The sequence below is a fragment of the Amblyomma americanum genome, chromosome 5, assembly GCF_052857255.1.
Source record: "Amblyomma americanum isolate KBUSLIRL-KWMA chromosome 5, ASM5285725v1, whole genome shotgun sequence".
In the NCBI taxonomy this organism is placed as follows: Eukaryota; Metazoa; Arthropoda; class Arachnida; order Ixodida; family Ixodidae; genus Amblyomma; species Amblyomma americanum.
The window spans coordinates 138581076-138603697 of record NC_135501.1 but is presented as its reverse complement, the minus strand read 5'-3'; the positions used below and the strand labels follow the sequence as shown (position 1 = coordinate 138603697).

The 22622-nt window shown below is 49.5% G+C and overlaps 1 protein-coding gene across 1 annotated transcript; it reads left to right on the top strand.

Annotated features, from left to right (window-relative positions):
* The first annotated feature begins 3165 nt into the window (after nucleotides 1-3165).
* On the top strand, nucleotides 3166-22622 carry LOC144135078 (endothelin-converting enzyme 2-like). The gene is made up of 5 exons (XM_077667834.1): nucleotides 3166-3218; nucleotides 15192-15506; nucleotides 16434-16844; nucleotides 17984-18091; nucleotides 20178-22622. The coding sequence occupies exons 2-5, from the start codon at nucleotides 15198-15200 to the stop codon at nucleotides 22248-22250; spliced, it is 2901 nt and encodes a 966-aa protein (XP_077523960.1). The 5' UTR covers nucleotides 3166-3218; nucleotides 15192-15197; the 3' UTR covers nucleotides 22251-22622.

Here is a 22622-nt window from a genome sequence, read left to right as displayed (position 1 = left end):
GAAAGCTATATCGTCTGCATACACGTACGTAGTCACGTCAGGGGAAATCGGAATCGAACTGAGTAAGAGGTTGAATAGAACAGGGGAGAGAACTGCACCTTGAGGCACACCTCTAGATTGATTAAATTTCCTTGTAGAAACTCCGTGTTGACAACAATAAAATTCTCTGTCAGCCAAGAAAGCTGACACCCATTCCACAAAATAACTTGGCAAGCCCAGAGCCCGTAGTCTACATCAGAGGCCCATGTTCGACACTGTCATATGCTTTCGAGATGTCTAGAGCTACCAGCGCAGCATACTGTCGACGCCGGCGCGCTAGTAGGACACGGCTTTCGAGGTCAGTATGCGCACACCATATAGAGCACCCAGGCTTGAAACCAATCTGACAGGGGTTAAGTAGTCCCTTTTCAGTAATAATGGGCATGATTCGTCCATACAGCACGCGTTCAACCAGTTTCACCAGGTTCGATGTCAATGAAATTGGTCGAATGTTGTGTAAGACCAACCCTTCGCCTGGCTTTTTAAGCACCGGGATAATTTTGGAAACACGCCATACATCCGGGATCCATGGGGTTCTAATAGAGTAATTTACCAGCTCCAATATAGCATTGTGGGATTCGTCGAACAGTATTTTAATCATCGCAGAGGTGACACGGCCAGGACCAGGAGCTGCAGAAGGTAACCGATTTATCACCTGGGAGAGCTCAGAAACCGAGACATTAAGGAAATCATCATAGTGATTCCCAAGCAGTTGTGGGCGAGAGAGCGCAGCCGAAAGACGTTGTTCCAAGCCTTTGCCAATAGAATTCTTCTAATGACCTGGCAAGCTCTACTGGAGTCAGCACATTAGAGGGAATGTTGTTAGGCGGTGGCAGCCTGTTCCTTGACCTCAGAAAGCGAAACAAGGCTTGTCTGTTATTAGATTTTGATAGATGGTCATAATTCTCTTCATTGTATTTTTCTTTTGCCCTTGCGACTGTGCGCTTGAAGGTAGCTGCAAGAAACTTATAATTGATCCAATTCCGGGGACATTGATTATGGATAAGTTTCTTCCAGGCTGCCTTGCGCCGTTTATAATCCTTTGAACATTCTGCGTTCCACCAAGGGCTCTGAGAAGTGCCTATGCTATCGCACACTGTAAACTCTGATTGCCTCCGTACCCGATCTAAAATAGAGCATAAACCTAACACCCTGCTCTCCTGAGACAAATTCGGCAAAGAGTGTAGTTCTGAACTGAGTGAACTTTTGAACTTGTTGTAATCGACTAGGGTGCAACTGAATCCGCCGATAGAAGTCATCGGACACAAAATGTCAAAAGTGAGTGGGAAATGGTCACTGTTTGTTGCAGAGTCAACCGGAGTCCAGGAGGAAACTGCTACCCCTGGGGTTGAAAACGTTAAATCCAATGCTGATCGGGAGTGCCCACGGAGAAAGGTCGGAAAACCCGAGTGATGACAGTTTAGGTTATTCACACAAGCCCAATCCCATAAACGCAAACCGCACTGGTATGTTCGATAACCCCAAGTCAAGTGATGCGAATTGAAATCCCCAACAAGCAACACATGTGATCTGCTGACAGAGAGTAAAGAATCTAATGGCCGTGTGTCATGAACCCCAGATGGAAAATATACATTTGCGACAGTAATGGGATGGAAACCAGGAACTGAAAGATCCACTGCCTGAATTTCGCAATGAGCGTCCACAGGCTGAAACACCAATCGTGCCTTGTGACAGAATCTGGATGAAACCAGCAGAAGCAAACCGCCCCCCCCCCCGCCTTGATGGGCGGTCCATTCTAAAAATTCGATAATGTTCATTTGAAATGAAAACTCTTTCGACAACCAGGATTCTTGAAGAGCAATGACATGAGAAGAAAATCGATTTGAAAGAGTTACTAAATCAGTGAAAGCTGATTGAATGGAACGGCAGTTCCACTGCAGCACTCTCAGAGACCCTATTCTGCCGAGAGATCTGCAGCAGCAACTGCCTTTTCCGAAATGCTGTGGTGACCAGGTTTTCCTGAATTACTCTTTTTTGTTTTGGATTGAGGGGAGCTAGACGGACCAGCAACGGCCAAAGGAGACCGGCTACGTTTCTGAGCTCGAGCATCGAGCTCCATCAGCTCAACACACCCATCAATTGCTCCGGTCGTGACTTCAGGTACATGCGTTGGAGGCGTGCGCTCTTTTTGCGGCTGCATTGAAACAAGGGAGGGCGTTTCCGCACTGAGTTCAGTAGGTACTGCAGGATCCACGGATGACTTCAACGCAGCATTGGAGGTCATTATTGAAGAGGTCATTTGCGCCACCATGACTTGCGATATGCACTCTGTTACTGAACTCACTAGCCGGTCCATGACCTTGGCCATTGCCTTTTCAACCACTGTAGCAATCGCATCTGACAGGCTTGAATCCACGACCGCAGTCGTCTGCCGTGCTGCCACACTTGAGTACCCGTACGTCCTTTCCTTAACAATAGCCATAGCCTCGCGCCTTGAGCACCGGCGCTTTTCTAACACTTCCAGCACCTCAACCTCCTCAGCCCTTGCAGGACAATTAGAATATGTGGCGGAGTGACTACCGCTGCACAAGCAACACATCTCATCTTTTGAACACCTTCCTTCACGGTCATGATTACCACCACACACACTGCACCTTGAGCTCGACTTGCAGGCGTTCGCGCTGTGGCCAAACCTCCAGCAGTTGCGGCATTGAAGTGGCCTTGAAGAATACGGATCGACCCTGAAAACCAGGGGCCACACCTTCAACTCAGATGGACAGGAGAGACCCGCCAAGGTGGCAATTACCGTTTCTGTTGGAAGTTTTGTTTCCTCGACGACCCGAGTGCACCGATGTACAGAAATCACCTTCCATCAACTTCCATCTGTGGCGCGAACAGATAAGATCAGCTTAACCTGGAACAGAGCTTAACTTCAGCCAAATATCGTCGCCAGACGTGCCGACGGCCCAGCAAAGCAAAACCTTGAGCCAACCAGGCTAGACACATGCTTTCGCACTTCTACTCGGCTTGACTACGTTCAAACCTTACCACTTTTTCCTCCTCCCCCAAACGCGTCAGGGCGTATAGTAGCCAAAGAGGAAAAGGCTGGAGAGCCGCCGCGCGCGCACGCTCCGCGAGCTTGGCGAAGAAGAACGTAGCTGCCGGCTCGTCACGACGTCTGTCCTCGGTCCTCTTCAGCAGCACCTTCCTTCTGAAAGGTAAGAACGAGAAGCACGCTCTCTTTCTTCGTGGCGAGACCTGAAGTGAACGCGCTTGCACTAGTCAGGCGCGTATTTGCTCCATGTCTAGATGAAGAAGCTTGTTGTATCCCGTACCGTTGGGGAACTGCCCGGTCCGACTGCCCGGAGCACCACCACGTCAAGCACCCGCCACGTACATACCTCGACCAACTCCCTTTTATTCCAGTTCAATGATGAATATATATACAGATGTGCGAGTCAGCTGACCAGATAGGGCGCATGCCTAGCGCCACCTAGTTTATACAAACATAACTACAGAATACAATACCACATTATTCCCCCTCAAAAGAGTTAGCAACTAACACTGGAAAAACACAATAAACACTCAATGTCTTCCATAGTCTTTAAACCACACTGGTGGTCTTCTTTGTCTCGTCGAATGCCTCAGTCCTGGAACGTCCCTTTCAACTGGCGTCTGAACAGATGGCTGCTGGGGTGGGTCGTGGTTCTCCTGCTGTGGTTCGCCAAGTGGTTTTGCTGATTCAGGCGAACAACTTTTCGGAACTGTAGGTGGTGGAACTGGTTGGGGGCAAGGTACCAGCCGACTCCGATTCCATGTGCGGCCATCATTGAGCTTGTAGGTATCTTGACCACATTGGTCCACAATGGTGAATGGACTCGAGTAGCTCAGAGCGCCCTTAGGCACGTGACCAGGCAACTTGACTCTCACCGGTTGACCTGTTGTTAATGGAGAGTACTTTGCAGCTCGTCGACGGTCAGTGTAAGTCTTACTTGCTTGTTGCCTTTGTGCTACTCTGCTGTGGATGGACTTCATCGCTGCCTGCGGATCTTGAAAAAACTCTTTACCTGGCGCTCCTACAAGATCGAGTTTTGTTCTGGGATGACGGCCGTGAAGAAGGACGGAAGGCTTCACTCCTGTGGTCGCATGCGGTGTGAAACGGTAGACTCCCAGGTATTCGGTGATAGCTTCCTTCAAAGGCCGATGTTCTTGTGCGCAGACTTGAACGTACTCTTTGAGTACTCGATTAAACCTCTCTACCTGCCCGTTAGCTTGCGGATGATAGACTGCCGAATACGTATGAGCGATGCCACGTTCTTTGAGGAAACTGTCAAACTCCAAGGCTGTAAACTGAGCACCATGATCACTCACAATCTCGTCTGGATATCCTTCCCTGCTGAAGATGCTTCGCAGAAAGGAGATGACTGTTGCAGTTGTCACCCTTGCTGAGAAACAAACCTCAGGCCACTTGCTGTAGTAATCGATGGCTGTAATGGCAAAACGGCAATCTGCCGGCACTTCGGAAAAAGGGCTCACAATATCGATGCCTAGCTTCTGCCATGGTGCAGATGGGAATGCAACTGGCTGCAGAGGTGGTGTCACGGGTTTTGCAGACTTGTCAACAGATTGGCATACCGCGCAGGATGCAATGAATTGTTCTACTTGCTTGCACATAGCAGGCCACCAGTATTGCTCACGTAGTCGCTGCTTTGTCCTCGTTATTCCCGGATGAGACTCGTGGGCTGCGTCAAGAAGCCGTGCTACGAGGGACGAAGGTACTACAAATTTGTCACCACGAAGCAGGAGGTCTCCTACGACTGAGAGCTCAGTTTGCACCCGGTAGAACGGAACTGCTTCGGCAGGCAACATCTTCACTGCGGGCCATGCCGATGTCACCCACTTTATAACCTGCTGCAGCAACGGGTCCTGCATCGTTTCAATGACAAACTCTTCATGAGTAATGCATGTTGAGACAACACAAACAGTCTCTTCTTCCTCTTCCTCCACACGACCTGGAAGGGGCATCCTTGAAAGAGCATCAGCAACAGTATTCTTGTCACCCTTGTGAAATTCAATCGTGAAGTTGTATGCCAACAGCCTGGCGTGCCACCTCGCAATCCGGAACGGTCGGCGACCTACTCCCTTTGTACTAAGGAGTGTGACCAGAGCCTGGTGATCGGTGCGTAATATGAATGAACGACCCCAAAGGTACACTCTCCAATATTCGCATGCCCACAAGCAAGCAAGGGCTTCCAATTCCCCTACAGAATACTTCTGTTCCTGTGAAGTAAGCCTGCGAGAAGCAAAAGCAATCGTCACCAGTTCATCATTCCTTGTCTGTTGCAACACTGCTCCCAAGCCAATGGATGAGGCATCCGTAGTGACAATAATGTCACCCGCAGGATCAAATAGCTGTAAACATCTTGTGGCCAGGGAACATTTCAGTTGCTCGAAACAAGCTTGTCTTGCAGGGTTCCATGTGAATGTGGCATTCTTACGTAGCAACTCTCGAAGAGGCTCGACAACCACCGCATAGTCAGGTATAAATTTGGCGTAGTAGCCTACCATGCCCAAGAATGAGCGCAGAGTACCGACATTTGTTGGGGCTGGCACAGCCTTGATGGCGTCAATGTTACTTTGTAAAGGGCGTATTCCCTTGTGACTGATCCTGTGACCAAGGAAGTCGACTTCTTGCACATTAAAAATGCATTTGTCATTCAACTTCAATCCAGCCTTTGCAATCAAGTGCAAAACTTGTTTCAAATTCTTGAAGTGCTCTTCACGTGTGCTTCCGTACACAATGACATCATCTATGTAGCACAAAGTGTTTTTGCAGTTCTGCAAAATAGTGGCCATCATTTTCTGAAACGCAGACGGTGCTGATGCAAGACCGAAACAGACGCGCTTGAATCTGTACAGTCCACTATCGGTTATGAAGGTAGTCAGTTCCCTGCTTTCAGGGCTTAGCAGAACTTGGTGATATGCAGCTGCTAAATCAATCTTTGAAAAGTAATTTGCGCCATGAAGTTTGTGCAATATTTCTTCCGTGTGCGGCAGTGGAAATTTGTCAACGACAATCGCTTTGTTTGGTTCGCGCAGATCGACACAAATTCTTATCTTGCCGTTTTTCTTTGCTACTACTACGATTGGAGACACCCATTCAGACGTGTCAATCTTTTCTATGACATCTTCTTGCTCAAGGCGCTGCAGCTCTTCGCGTACTCGGTCTCGCATTGAAAATGGCAAACGCCGCAACTTAGCAACAACAGGCGTGATTCTTTCTCTTATCTTGACCTTATGGACAAAATTTGTTGCAAGCCCTAACTTGCCATCAAACAAGTGCGGAAACTGGCAAAACAGTTCACGGTCAAGGCCTTCTGGCGCTTGCGTAATATGGGTGCATTGCAATGACGTACCGTTGATTTGCAGACGCAGCGTTTCGACAGCGTCGATGCCGAGAATGTCAGTACCGTCCTTGACGACGTAGAAGAGAATGTCGGCCTGCCGATCCTGGAAGATGACTGGCGCCGTGAAACACCCCTCGATGGTTATTCTGCGGCGAGAGAAATCGTAGAGTGACGCTGATGTTGGCTGCAAAGGGAAGCGTTTCAACCTTGAATACGTGGCGTTCGACAGAATGGAGACAGCAGAACCCGTGTCTACGAGGAAACGTATAGGAACATCTTGTACGAAGACTTCTGTGTGTATCCCTCCTTTGCACTGCCGGTCGAGAAGCAACACGTTGAGATCGCCGGATGCACTGCAGGTGTCGACTTCTCGGACAGCAAGGGCCCTTTCGTCAGGCATGCCGCTTCTACAGACACGCTGAAAATGTCCTCGTTTGCCACATTTGCTGCAAGTTTTACCCCGCGCCTTGCATGTCTTGGAATCTGCAAGATGCCCTGAAGACCCGCAACGGAAACAGGACTTCGGCTGCTGCGAACGCGGTAACTGCGTTTCTGAGCGGCATGGCATCCGATGTTTTTCGACCTTTTGAACGCTCGCAGCCGATGACTGCAGCTCAAGTGAGTATTTCGTGGCTTCTTCGATACTGTTTGCAATAGCCAGTGCGCGTTCAAGAGTGAGCGAAGTGCCTTCAAGCAGTAAGCGTTCCCGAAGAACAGGGTTGCACGTTTTCGCTACAAGTTGGTCACGAATAAAATCGTCAGCCTGCTTACCGAAGTCGCAACTTAATGCCAGCTCACGCAACGCCGTGACGAACGCTGTTGCAGTCTCCCCGGGCAGTTGGGTGCGTTGTCCGAACCGATGCCGCTCCACGACGACGTTCGTTTTAGAAGTGAAGTAAGCGTCCATGCATCGTACTCGTCGCTCGTACCGCTTCCTTCCTTTCCTTCTGTAGGCGGCGTCGACGATTTCTCCTCCGGCAACGCGTAGTACAAGCGTTGGCCTTCCACACCCAAACAGTGTAGCAGCAAAGCTTTACGGCGCGCAGGTGGGTGAGCGTCGCTCCCGGACGCCAGGAGATAGTTCTTGAAAAGGCGGTGCCACTGCGTCCAAGGAATGGCGGGCTTCCCGGGCGTCGGCAGGAACTCGGGCGGTTGATGCAGGCTCATTGCTTCCGCGTTCGGTTACTTCACCACTCGTCGCCAACTGTTGTATCCCGTACCGTTGGGGAACTGCCCGGTCCGACTGCCCGGAGCAGCCGGAGCACCACCACGTCAAGCACCCGCCACGTACAAACTTCGACCAACTCCCTTTTATTCCAGTTCAATGATGAATATATATACAGATGTGCGAGTCAGCTGACCAGATAGGGCGCATGCCTAGCGCCACCTAGTTTATACAAACATAACTACAGAATACAATACTACAAAGCTGATCTGTTATACGGCGCTTGAGATACTTTAGGCTTATCGACTCCAGGTAATGTGCTCGCTTAATTTGCATGCCGCTGTCTATGCCTAGGTGCTCCAGCGATGTACTGTCTTTTACAACACTGTCCGTTCTAACGAGCTGACTTCTGCGCGGTGTTTAGTGTGGCCCCGGTCAGCATCGCCAGACCTCCCAATCAGGGGCGTAGGCAGGGGGGCTTATAGGGCTTCAGCCCCCCTCCCCCCCCCCCCACCGCCGAAATTTTTTTCGAACTGTCATGCTCCGCTGACCAAAACAACCACCGGTTCCTGAAGTCATTCTGGATTTTGTCACCTACAATGCATTTTTCAGACTAGAAAAGACATTCTGGCGCGAACGGGCAATTACGGGCATAAACGGCCAATTACGAAAATGTGTGACAGTTCATACCGCAGAAATTTGTGCCGTTCGTTGCAACAGTTAGCATCATGAACAAAATTACCATGCGAATACGAAAATTTTGAGGATTTGAATAACCGATTCTGATTTACCTTGCTCATTGAAAGCCCTGCCCACGCGCTGTTTCCCAGCCTACACTCTCGGTTATTGGCTATTTCAACTTGCGGCATCATTCGTGGCTTTCGTTTGTCATTTTCTTTCCTTTTTATCGACCTGATTTTACGTTTTTTTTTAATAAAAGGAATACCCTTTTGTAATTATGGGTGCAGAATCATTGTTGCAATACATACTTTCGTATTGATTTCTGCATTGTTCGTCTATTATTCTAACCATATGGTGCTGTCGCGGCCTCATCATGGCCCAAGTACATAACGCGACTTCTGCTATCATAATTTTGTTCTTGCCTGGATGGTCTGTCTTTCCGTGTGTAAAGTTTACTGTCTGCGATTGCGCAAGGTGTTTATTTGCCCTTTTTGACGCATTGTCTACAGTGACGCTTGCTTAGATACATAGATTTAATGGCGACATACGTGTATTTAAATATCTTGTTGCGAGGTTTTGTGCATACATACAGTGACTTTGTTTCCAGTGACACTTTCTTGTCTTTATCAAGTTGTATCTTCGCATTTCTAATACTCCGTTTTATCTTCGCACTTCTATTGTGTATTATGCAGAACTCCTGGTTTTTACATGTGCTCGCTGTTTCGAATAAAATTTCGGTGCAATTACTCCATGACCGGTTACAGCTGCTGCTGCGCAGCACACTGGAACGAAGGACAGCATCACTGAGATTTTGAAGCGAAAGCTTTACTGGCCGCGAACTTTCGATTTCGCCGTGGAGGTGCTTAGAGGAGGCACATGACGTCACAACGCGCGCCTCGCCGCGGATATTTCTCTTTTTCTCGCTCCCTAGTCACTACTGCGCATGCGCCACTAGAAGCACCGAGCCACAGGTGTTCCGCCGCTGCTCAGCGCCTCGCCTTTCCTCAAAATCCAACTTTCAATTTTCAGTTTTCTCTTCTTTCCCTGGACACATTTCTTATTGTGTAAATAGTTTGTGTATATTACCCCTCCCCCTATCCTCTCTTCCTGTCTCCTCACCTCTTTCATTTAATTTCTCCATTCTGCCTGTTACCCTTCATTTCCGCTGCCCCAGCTCAGGTTCTTCAGTATCGATGGCAGATGACGGGGCTGCCAAAAATCTTTTCCACCCTTATTATTATTATTCTTTTAATTAAAAACCACTTACTTACTCTTTCTTCATTCCCTCCCTCCTTTATCGCTTCCTTTTCGGCGCGGTTCGGGTGTCCATCGAGATATGTGAGACGGTTACTGTGCCATTTCCTTTCCTCAAAAACCAAACAAAACGAGTGAGCCGACGGCGTTCATAGAGTTCTTTGGCGTTAACAACTTTTCCAAGGCCGTTCATTTTCACGAAAGAAAAGGCGCAAAACCGGCTCTGTGGGTCATGGAGAACTCAATCTCGCTTTCATATACTTGGCGTTGGTGTCCAACTTCAAAAGCCTGCTTTGGTTGCGTTCCGCACACTGCATAGGCAGCGCACCCTCCCTGCCACCCTGGGAGGTGGCATGCAGTTAATGATTGATCGCGCGAGATTGATCACCAAATGAACGCTGCGGCCTAGCTATTGGTGCAGTGCCGCATGTCAGCCACAACGCTGTCAGCGCCAATGCATTCAGGCCACATCTCTCTCACCACCGCCACATGTATCAAAGCACGAATGAGGCGTCTGCATATCCAGGGAGCCAGTTATGCGCCCTTCCCTTGCTCAAAGCCATCGCAGTCTAGAACATTGCCAACGCCAACGCCAATGAACACAGTGAACGCCGACATCTTTCGCTTTGTATATCCTGGATTAGCTGAGCTAATTCACATAAATTTTTTAACGCGACAGCGTTAAGGAGCTCGTGTCGCAGAAAAGGCGGTGTCGTCGGCGTCGGCCCGAAAAATCTAATTATTCCTCCCCGTGAGCGAAAAATCCCTCATCCTTCTCCTCCTCGCAATGTACGCCACTGTCCTAGCAAAATTGAAAAAGAAAATGGCGCAGTAACTGCCTCACATATATAGGGAGGCGCCCGAACCGGTTCTGATGAAATTAAATGGCGTAGTAACTGTCTCGCAATATATCGGTGGACACCCGAACAGTGATGCCAACTCAGGTCAACGTTTTATCGCTAAAATGAACCCCCAAAAATCCTTAGATTGAAGAAAAATCCCTAGCTTTTAGTTCTTTACGTGTTAATGGGGCGATTACAGCTTTAACAAAGTCTCAACGCAGTTCACGCTTTATTCCATGTCTTGTACATTTTATCAGAGATAAATAAATGTGTGTTAGCCGCAACTGTAGCTTTTTTCTTAATTTTTTGTAAAGTTGCAATGCATAGAAGGTCCACAGAAGGCACCACCAGATAAAGGGGGAGTCAGCAACGACGCTCTCCTGACTCCCCCTCTATCTGAAGTAAAATTCAAGCAAACGACTCCTGTTTCGCCGCACCGCCTTTTGAGCTGCTCCTTCAGCAGGCTCATCTTTACGCGCAAAGAACCCTTGCAGCCCTTTGTAAATAGAATGGAGTTGAACCCAAGTTGAAAGAGCTTGCATTGTTTGCTAAGCCCCCTTAACGCATCAAAGTATTTTGTTCAGACAACATTAACAGTCTTTTTAAGATGCAGACAGAAAGACGAACACGTTTGACTTCGTGAAAGTTCCCTTCTCGCCTCAAACAACACTCAGAAGCTGTGAAATGGCGTACCTGACCGCCCAGTACTTTATTTATCAACGTTTCAATCAAAGATCGTCAAACAGTAGTTGGAGCGACTAAGAAATGACATCACGAGAACTTGACATCCTCAAAAATCTAGTCTTGCTAGTTATATAGCAGTGATTCAGACGTAGAGTTGGTAATTACAAAATCAGAAAATGGTTCCTTAAAACTGAGAATATAGATGTTGTTTTGGAATTGAGCAGCACGTTGAGACGAAGCGGTCTAGCAAACGTGAAGAATGCTTTTCTTTTTTAAAAAAAAGCTGCACACATCGAAGCACTTTCTTCAATAACATAAAAACACGTACGATGCAAATGATACTGTATTCAGAAATAACGTAAACGCGCGTGCAGTGCCGATGCTGACGCTTTAAGATATATCTTTCTTAACTTTCTAGATTTATTATATGGCGCACGAACAATTAGGGAATTCGACGCGCACACAATCTCAGTCTTAATCATCGTACATATCTTCGTTCATCCTCTTCAAATGAGAAGGAGTGATCCTGAACTTGTAACAGCAGCTGTCCATCAAGGCTCTTTTTGCACAACGCTTCTGTTGCACAACCGCACAACGCTTCTGTTGACAATCTGTTTCTCTGCTTTGTTTTCACCAAGTTGACTTGCGAAAACACGCGTTCGACAGCGGCGCTGGAGTGTGGCAGGCACAAAAGGTTCTTCATAAAACTTGACAGCAGGGGGTACTCTTGTGAACCGTCTCCTTTTTTCATTTGAGGCACTTTGTGCCAGAACTGGCTCGCAGTCAAGTCAGCGTAGTCGCTCAGCTCCATGTTGCGGAGAAGTCGCCATTCCCTGTCCAGTTCATTCACTTATTCGTTTTCTTTCACTATCAGAGGAAAGGAGACCGCAAGCGACGCGATTGATGGCACTGTCTTTCCCAGGACAACTTTCGGGTCTATGACTCGAAGGTTTTTCATCTGTTCACTTTTTAGGGGGAACCGCAGGTAGATCTGATGAGCTGCTTCAATAAAAAAAACTCTAAACACCGCAGCCGAAAGTTGTGAACCTGATTATCGTTTAAGCCGTGCGTGTTACCGGCTAGTGCGGCAGTTGGCTTTGCTCCGAGGTAAATTTCTTCCAATGGCAGGAACTTGGCTGGGTCTTTGTACCGCACATCGGACAACGCTGTGGCCTCCAAGTAGTCCCGCTTGATGTAGCATTCAAGTATGCATTTCAGCATGGCCGAAACTTTTTCATGGAGCAAGTGGATTCTGGTTTCTTCGAATTGCATTTCCTTATTTAGGTTAGTGAAAAAAGGCAGGACATACTCAAGGAACTCGAGGTAGAGTTTTGTTGATGGGCCAATCAGTTTTTCCAGAATGGCTTCTGCAGCAAGCAGGCGGTCGTCAGTGGCGGCTTTTTTGAAAAACAAAATCAGGGCAGGCATCTGCTCAAGTAAGCGTGTCACAACAACTTGTAGAGACAGCCACCTTCTTTGGGTTCGGTGCAACAGCTTGTGTGGTTTCACCTCTGCAAGCTTCTGGAATTCTTGGAAGGCAGATGTCTGCTCCGGCGACAAAAAGTAGTTGAAAACATCGCGTGCCAGATCCTCAACTCCTCTCGGAAGTGTTTTACATGCATACGAGGCGCACAGATGGAACGAATGACAAACGCACTTCATAATGAAGAGGCCTGTATGGAATTTCTGCCTGTAGCAGCGACGCGACGGAATGATGTGCACCCATCATCACGTTCGCTCCGTCGGCCGCAAAACCAATCAAATTTTTGTCGTACGGAATTTCCGCAGCACTGAACACTGCCTTCAGGCTAGTGTATAGAGAGAGCTGGCAGTCGCATCACTGAGTGGTACTAAGTCCAAAAACGCATCTATTATGCCGCCGTCAACGTTCATTACTCTGGCGACGAGGGACAGATGCTTCACTGTTGCCTTGTCAGTGAATTCGTCGACTAGAAGGGAGAACTTTTGTTTGCGCAAAAGCTCACAGAGCTCTTCTCGACTCTCCTCTCCAAACACATTCTTTATGATGGCAGCGCACTTTGTCCGGCGGCAACTTAAGTTCTTTGCAATCAGCGAGTCGTCACACGACGCTTTGACATCAACTAAATGCCCCATGGCATTAAAGGGTAGATTGTGTTCCGTGATAAACGCCGCAAGTCTTATTTCAGCCTCTTTGACAGATTTGTCTACTTGAGTTTGCCCACTTATTGAAAGCATGGATGTCAGCGCGCGGGTCGATTGCAAGCTCGCAGCGCTTTTTTTTTGTGTTTGGAGCTCGCAAGGTGGCGGTCGATTTCGGATTTTCCCCTTTTGTAATCGGATCTGCATGCTTTGCAGGAAAAGAACAAGGGCCCTTTTTTACTGGCTGACAACCAGCCTCTGTACTTTGAATCCGCCTCCCATTTTGTCAAATATTTTTGGTCGTATGCTTTCGCTTTCTTTTTGCTTGGCTCACCTTCCTCAAAGTCTCCCGGTCCAGAAGTTGCCATCTAACATGCAGCACGTTTGAACGGATAAGGTACGCGGTGAGTGTAAACGTAGCGCGTTGATCCAAACAATACAAGTCAAAACTCAACTTTTTTCTTTCGTAGAGCAGCAGTCACTCGTAGCGCCTGTGATGACACGCACTATTAAACAATTTGAAAGTCATATGGTTTCGTTTCTCCTCTCTGTGCAGCAGCCGATTATTTCGCGTTGCAGAACTGCTTTCGCCATCTATCGGCTTGGAACAACACCAAACATAGAGGAGCAGTAACTAGGATTTTTCATAGTTTTTTTTTCTGTTCGAAAGGCAGTATTATCAGATACGAATTATAAGGCCTCAAAATCTCTAGATTTCACAAAAAGATGCTAAATCCCTAAAGCAAAGAAAAAATCTCTAGATCTAGGGATAAATCCATAGGGTTGGCATCACTGCACCCGAACCACCCCGTAAGAGGTTTTATCTCTGGCTCATTATCTCCCACTCGTCTCGTTCGGGCGCAGTGGGGCCGTGCGGGCACGCAGGAATTACGCGGTGAGCGGCGAATAACGCAGCGCACATCCAAAGCGCGTTCACCACGAAGCTTGCGACTGGCTGCCCGTTCGTTCGGCGCGGAAGCTATGCTGGCGTTCGTGGCATCGGGTTTGTCGAGAAAGATGTGCCGACGAACTACGACTGCAACTTGAATCCCGCGCGTTTCGGCAAGGCGCCTGGCAGCGCTTCTATACGTGGTTTGCCGCTCCACGCATCCATTTCACCGTATGTAGCAGAACGATTTGTCTAAACGGGCAAGGCGTCGCGCCGAGCGGGCGATGGTGTTCCGTGGACCCCCTGGCAGTGCTGCAACGCTCTGTCGCGTTCCACTCTTAAAGGCGAAGCTTAAGCGTCCTCCAATTTTTTCCCTGGCCGTTGGATATGAACAAAAATCTAAAGGGTCTTGAACTACAAGGATTGATGAAAATTTTTGTCCTCTGCTTGCCTCATTTCATATCCTTTACGTTTTTAACATCAGCGCCCTGCACTGCTTTGCTGGTTTCGGACCGATATAGGTGTAAACTTCGTGTGATATTTTCTTTACTAATTAAGTACGCAAAAACATGAAACCATAGGTATCGGTGATGTCTGCCACGATTCTTAAGACATACGAATACATTTTTTATTTAAAGAATACATATTCGCTCGTCTAGACAGTGCGTAGCGATATTTAATACAAAATGGCATTGTCAATGGCAATGCAGTTATTATTCTTGCGTTTGGTTACTCCACAAATTCTATGAGGAGGCCGCCCTGCAACATGAGCCCCCCCCCCCCCCCCCAAACAAAAGTTCTGGCTGCGCCACTGCTCCAAATCAGTCTGAGACCCCGCCCATCGGAAGCTACAAGGGTGTTTTGGCAAGAAGAGCCTTACCACATGCGCATGGTTTCGTGGTCCAGCACGAAACCTGTTGGCCTGATCACTAGCAAGCAAGGCAGTGTGCATAGCTTCAGGATTTGAGTGCTTTATTTGGCCACATTATTTCGTCCCCCTGTTGCCGTTGGTTTCGTTACTTGGGCATAATTTAACTGTAATGCACAAACTGCGCAGTTTGCCATACCAGCCAGTTACTTTAGCTTAGCATGCTTCATCTCTAAGTGCCCTGGCAGAATTTGCTTGTGATGGGAAACGCTCATGCTAGGCCACCATGCCCAAAGAAAGCGGCAAGGACGGTCATGGCGAAAAGCAGCATGCGGACGCCCTTCTCACGCCCTCCCCACCGGGCCCCGGACCTTCGGAGCCCAACATGGCCACCGGTGTCACCAATTCGAAGCCTCTGGACGAAATCTACGCGGAGGCAGCCACCAACCAGGCCCAGGATGAGCCCGTTCAGGCAGCGGCTGTGGGGACCACGACTGGCGGAGAGCAGAAGCCGCGGAAAATCGGCGAACCGGCCACGCTTGGGGCGTCGGCACCTACAGCGGAGGACCAGGCAGATTCAACAACAGCTGGATCCGTGCGTACTGCCCTTAATCGCACTTTGTCGCAGCGATGGTGCACTCGGGGATTTTCTCCGCGTTAACTGTCGTGGGCTTCGCTGTGTACTGTTACCAACCTCGCGTCCGCCTGCTAACGAATGAAAAGGTCACCCTTCTGGCTTGAGCCACATGGAACAAACAGTCTGACTATGCTGTAAGCGCTCTTGAGAATGCCTAATTCTTGGATCATATGCGACACGGGTTCACCTTGGTGAGGCCGAACTAGCTGCCGCGCATTCTTCTCGATGCTGGAAGGAGCCGAGAAGCCTAACTCCATGGACACATTAGAAACAGTAAAACTAAACGCACGACTACTGCTGCTCAACCTTTTGGGGTGTTGTAACGTCAATGAACGGGCTGTCGTGTTGCGTAGAATTCATGGAACATGCGGTGATGCCCTACGCATGATGTGTCTGGCGGCCGAGGTTGCATTCGACGCACAATTTTGCGGATGGGGGGATGTGGATGTGATGTTTGGAGTGAGCCTAAATGGGAGGTGGGTTTGTGGGATCTAGGGTGGATGCAGGGGAGCATGTATTGGCCAAGAGACTGGTGGGGCCCCATTCCTTGGGAGGGGCATGTAAGAACTGTCAGCTGGCAGGTGAGCTGAGCTTCGATTATTTGGGGGAATGTGCGAGTTATACCGCAATGTAGGAAGCTGGCAGTAGAAGATCCCTAGTGCCTCCGGGTACACACGGCTTCGCAGTAAGTACGAGCTTTCCCCCGGCTTGATGCTCGGTGCAGCTTGGGTGAAAAACTTGAAAAAAAAAATTGGCCTTTGACTCCCCTTGGAATTCTTTGGCGAAGCTCCCTTTCCGCTATTAACATACCGAATCATCACCTCTGTTAGCTTTTACCCCTTGTCCTTCTCAACTGTCCTCCGCTCTATACTAACGTTACACCAGGTGTCGTCGTCCAAAAGAAGCGGCAAACGGCGGAAAGGACAAAAGCGTCGTGAAAAGATGCAGCGCGTCACCAAGACGGATAACAGCGCGAGGATGGAGCTGCCTGGCACACTTCCACAGTCCACCGCTGGCACCGAAGCCCACGACGGCCTTCTGGCCGCCAGCGCCGCCCCGTCCAGCGCCCTGATAGAGAGCAGCGTAGAGGGCGCCACCGACAAGCAGCTGGACGAAGCACCAGATGTCGCAGTTTCCGAGCCCACCGCCGCAGGTACCACGGACGGAGGGCAAGAACAGGTGCAGCAGGTACCCAGCGAACCTGTTCCTCCGGGCGAGGAACCCGGAAACCCTCCAGCTTATCATGCCGAGCTTCCGGTGACCGCCGCCGCTGCTGGCGGGTTCGATGCGGACGCGGTAAATGCCTTTGCTGCAACGCGTGTCATCTCCTTTCTTTTTGCAGACTCGCACCAAAAATCGATCAGGAGCAATATCGGCGCACAAAGTAAATGGACCATGAGAGTGCATTGAACTTTTATAGGAGCACAATTTAACACTGCAGGCATAAAATGAGAAGCGCCGCAACCGCATTCTACCATGCCTACAACATCTTTCGCCGGAATGAACCGTTGCTGCTCTGCCAAGTTTACTTATCCTGCGAATCGTAAATCTATTTGCACTAAGTAGTTCTGCACAGGCACGCCATGCGAGGGGAATCAGCTAGTGGATAATGGGTTTGAGAGCATTTGACCACCAGTACCAACAATCAGTTTATCCATATGTTAAAAGAAGCTCACACATATTCCTTGAAAAGAAATTGCATAACCGATGTTTGTAGCATGTAATCAAATAAGTGGCGCTGCAATCTGAATACTAAGATTATGGCTAGAAACAAGGCTGAGGACAGTGCAGCAAGCGACGGAAAGGTAGAAAAGAAATGATATTTTACAGAAATTTGAAGGAATAAGCATGGTGCTCTAGCTTTCCCGCTTTTCATGCTGGCAAACGCTTCATCACCATCTTTGTACCAAAAAAGTGCCATGTTCCTACGCAGATATTTTAGTCGGTTACAGAAAATGAGCACTTTGTGTCGTTCTCCGTGTTTCCAAATTCGGCACTCCTGGCCCCCCGTGTGTTCTGCTTAACAGTACGGACAATCGGGGTTTAATTCTCTGAGTGACAGGTGCACAGCTAAAAAATGGTGTTTGAAGAGTGCCAAGACATCGGGCTCGGGAACTTCCTGGGCAAACACAAAGATGACTCGAGGTCAGTGGCAGCGGCCATTAGCCTTCAGTGCACTCTGCTCCGGCGATGGCCAGGTGGTGGTGGTGAAATGAGCTGGCGCAATGTCCTGCCATAACTGCCACGGTGGCTGTCAGAGTGCCCGCCAGTAGATACTCGCGACCTCCAGATGACTTCCTGCGACACGCCTCAGACACAAGGCTTAGTTTCGACGAATAAAAATGTACGAATATCTAATGATCCTTTAACATATTGCCGAGAATATATTTTCAGGTAGCGTTGTTTGACTTGGGCAAATGTGTCCGCTCTCCCAGGACAAGCGAAATCGCTTGGATCGCATCGCAAGGCGGAAATCAGCGTCAATATGCCGGAAACCATCGGCAGCGGATGTGTTGAAGACGATGACCGACCTCGAGACCATAGTGAGTGTAATGCACACGGACCCTTTTGCCATTCCACCGTATTTCTTGGCATTTGGCGCGCGAGGTTACACGAAAAGTAGAGCCGACTCTGGATGAATCCGATGCCAAGGAAAAAAAAGATAATGCTTGGCAAAAGAAAGGTTTGAATGCGCTAGCAAGCAGCTGACCGCACAAACGACTGTTTGGCTATTTTTCAAATCACTACAGGCACTTTTATTGACCATTGAAAACACCTCCTTTTCTCTTTATTTTGTTGTTCTTATTCTTATTTGTTTTATTTTGCATGGTTCATGTTTGGCGCGAGGCTGTTACGGCTGGGCAACGCGTGGTGGTTTTACGTATATATGCGAGCGCGCGGTAGCTTTTCATGACGTCAACGGAGGCGGAGTTTGTATACATCATCTACCTTCTAGAAGTCGGCTCACGCCACCACGGATGGCATCGTGAAAGTTTTGCCACCACTGCTGCTGCCTTGTCGCACAGGCAATGTTCTGCTCTATCCACCAAGTAACGTAGCACTTGTCGTGGCTATGAGTTTCTGTAATCTCTTCTCGCTAGAAATTCGTAGGTTGAAATGCGACCCGTGGAACTTTTCTCTATGGGATTTTGTAGCGATAGCTACACTACGCTGCCTCCTCGACCCTTCAGCGTGGCACCACTTGAGCTCCGTGGCGGCGCCGTTGGTCAAGTGGTTGGTCACGTGGGTTGATCACGTGGTGCGGCGGCTGGTCACGTTGGTTGGTCCCGTGGTGCGGAGCAACTGATGCTGCCGGCGGCCTCGGCGCGCAACAGCTACAACAGCTTTGCGCATGCGCCGTGTCAAGTGGGACGAAGATGAAGAAGGAACGCCCTGCGAAACGGAGCGGCGAAAGACTGACTGCAATTACACTGAGCGAGTTCCTATCGGCCAGATACAGCTACCGCGTCACTCCAGTTAACCAGAGCTAAACCACAGCCATTTTTTGTTTGTGCAGCAGGTGGCCCACCTGCCTCCTAGGTTGCTCTCTGGGCACCACCTGCATCAGTGATGCTCACGATTTTTCGCTCACAACGGAGACATCGACGAAGACGTATTTTTGCCAACGAGGCCTTCAACTCTGTTACGTTAAAATGCCATGGCGGCGTAGAGGGGCTAATATTTTAAACAGTAAATGGAACAAGAATCGGAGGAGGTTTGATGCTGACGAGGCTCTGCCCAACCCCTTTCCGCCGTTCCCGCACATATGAGGGAAAGCACAGCTAAAGCTACGAGGGAGAGCGCGGCCACACGCACACGCTTTGCGCTACATTTTCTGTCATTGTGCGATCACGTGACCACCCTGTGCAAGACGCCCGCGTGCCTCGCGCCTTGTGCAGTTTTCGTCGTCATGGGCTGGAACAAAAGGTCCGAAACGCCTGCTCAGAGACGACCCTGACCACCAGCCTTGGCTGGTGGGAAGGGCCAACGCGGCAGCGGTAACCAGCTGACTGCCGGACTAGGCGGTCCACATACATGCTCTAAGGAGATTCTGCTCCAATAAAGATGTTTTCACTCAGTCAGTCGGTCGGTCGGTCGGTCCGTACGCCACAAACTAGCGCCTGCGAACAAACATGCGGCTTGTTGAAAAACATTAGCGCGCGATCAGGAGAGGGCCCGCAATTCTGCGCTTCCACACTAAGTAGACAAAAACAGACGATAACGCCATGACTCGTAATGCGGGAAACTCGCCGATGGGAGCACATAATTCTTAGCATAGCTCAAGGCGCGGGTGTCCTCGCTCTGTTAAAGCAAGAGTGAGCGTCGGCATTGGTCATTCTTATGGGTGTTGACAGCCGGAACATGCCATTAGAAACTGAATTAAGGAACGGGTGAATGGCGCAGAGATAACAGCAAATTGCCATTTACCGTAACAAAATTTCATGGCATACGCAAAAGGCTTAAACGTCAACTTTTGCCTCCAATTACATAAAGCAATTGTTGAAATTCTAATCGTGTTTCTACGCGTCTCTGTCGCTAACATTTCATATATCTCTGTATTTCTAAGAAATTAGACTTGGACTGTTCAATTTCCACCATGTATTGAAGCCAGATATTTTCATGTTGCAGGTGCAGACCCCACAGCCGTCAACCTTCGATGAACAGAACCGAATCCTGACCAGGACGGACATAACGTTGGCGTCGGCGGGCGTAGGAACCAGCCTCCTCTTCTGTTGCCTAGCCATCTTTTTGCTCGTCATCTCAAAGCAGAAGGCGGTCAGCCGCCAGATATGCCGCACCGAGGACTGCGATCGGCACGCGACGCTTCTCACCAACCACCTCAACTGGCAGCTAGACCCATGCGAAGACTACGCGGCGTTCGTCTGTTCAGCGTGGGAGCCCTCAAAGGACCACCGCGATCTAGCTATGACCGCCATGGATGACCTGCGGTTCAGCTGGTACGACCTTTTCAAGGACACCCTGTCCAGAGGGTCACTTTTGCTCCCCGCCGGCAAGAAACCGCTGGCCATGTACGAGATGTGCGTGGAGAGTTTTCCTAAGAACACTTCGCAAATTTCGTGGGTCCGCGGCGTCCTCAGGAAGTACGACATCCGCTGGCCGGAGACTCCCGCAGGGACGAGTACACCTCTGGAAATTATCGTAGCCCTCAGTTACCAGTGGCAGTGGTCTTTATGGATCACGGTGAACGTCTTGCACTCGTCATCATCCGGAAAGCGTCGCGTCTTTGTCAGTCCTGGCCTCTACCTACCCGTCCTCAAGAAGCACCACCAGGCAGTCAGACAGCTATACACCAAGTACTGGGAGCAGTTCCTCTCTTCCTTCTACCCCGACAGCGATACTCGGCCGCCGGTGAACCAAGAGACCGTTGATGAGATCCGCAAAATGGAAGGAGACATACTCGACACCCTGCACGGTGTGTCCACGTCCACCAGGAAGACGCCAGCCCTCTTCTCCTTCGGCGAGATCAGCTCCCACGTGTCAAATGTATCTGCGACCGAGTGGATACTGAACTTCCAAGCTGGTCTTATGCTCCAGCCGGGCCTGGATGCTCGCGACGAGATTCTTGTCACCGACTTATCGTTCCTTCAAACTGTCGCCAAAATTATGGCCGACTACAGCCCGGTTCAGCTGAAAAAGCACATAGAATGGCTTATCGTGCAGTACTTCAGCGCAATGGCCGACTATTCCCTCCTGATTCGCTATTTCGGCAGCCAGGAAAAAGCTCAACTACTGCTTCCGTTATACTGCGCACACCACGTGGAAGCCTCGTTCAAAGTTCTCGCCCTTAGCCTCGCTTTCTATACTCGATTTACGGAAAGAGATCACCAGACCATCACCACCGGCTTCAATAGCCTCGTCTCGGCTGCCGTGAACAGAATCAACGATGCGCAGTGGATGGACTACCAGAGCAAGATGCTGTCAACAGAAAAGATTTTGTTCGTGAAAAACGCCCTTTGGCCGCCAGCTGGCCTTCTCAGAGACGGGGCGCTCGAAAAACTATACGTAGACTTTACCGAGAAAGAGCCATCCTATGCCCATTATTGGGTCAATACCCGCATGGCGGCAGCGGCAATACAGAGAACTCAAGAATACGACGATGCCATTCTTCTCCTAGGCAACCAGTACACTGACTACGCCGCCTACGACTACGTATCCAACTCCGCGAAGCTTGCAATGGCAGTGGCCAACGCTCCCGCGTACTACAGCAGCGGCACTAATGCCATGCTCTACGGTGGCCTGCTTTTCCTAATGGCCATGCAGCTGGTGAAGGCGCTGGACAGAGAAGGGATCAGGTGGGCGGCCAATGGGACCGCGGTCGACGGCACCATCCTGTCCAATTCCACGCTGGCAGCATTCCTGGCTCGAGAAGAATGTCATCACGGCGCGGAAAACGGAAGCGTGTTCCCTGAAGTGCCCGCCCTGGAGGTCACCTACTCCGCCCTCGCGGAGTCAAAGCTTTTTTTGGACGGCGGCCACTCTGCGCTGGGCGAAAATCTCCTCGAAGAGCACGTCTTCTTCATGACCTTGTGCTTCCTGACCTGTGCGAGCGGCGGTGACCGGAACCCCAGCGCAGCAGACTGCAACAAGGCCGTGAGGAATTCCGAGCTCTTCGCCAAAGCGTACAATTGTCCGCTCGGAAGCAAGATGAACCCAGAGAAAAAATGTTCGTTTTTCAAGTGAGAAAAGTGATTGTACCGCAACCTGCGACGATACTGCCAATTTGTTACATGCCTCGGGAGTAAAGGCGATTTATTTGATTTCGGCATCAAAGTTTTACCGGTTAAGCAGCTTCTTAGCTGTCTTCTTGTCCGCTTTTGGAAACGCATTTGTGCCACCGCTGTTCACGCGTGATCTCCGGGACATCTCCGGGGTCTTGGGACGAACTTCTGTACAGCTCCAGGGAATGTTTTTCTGGACACGTAGCAAGAATGCAGTGTCGTTCTGTTTTTACTCGTGTTTATTTCGTCCCCACTGAGGAACCATGCTTTATTCCTTGATATATGCTGCACTGGAACTCAATATAACTTCTTGGTTCAACATGTGGAATGTATT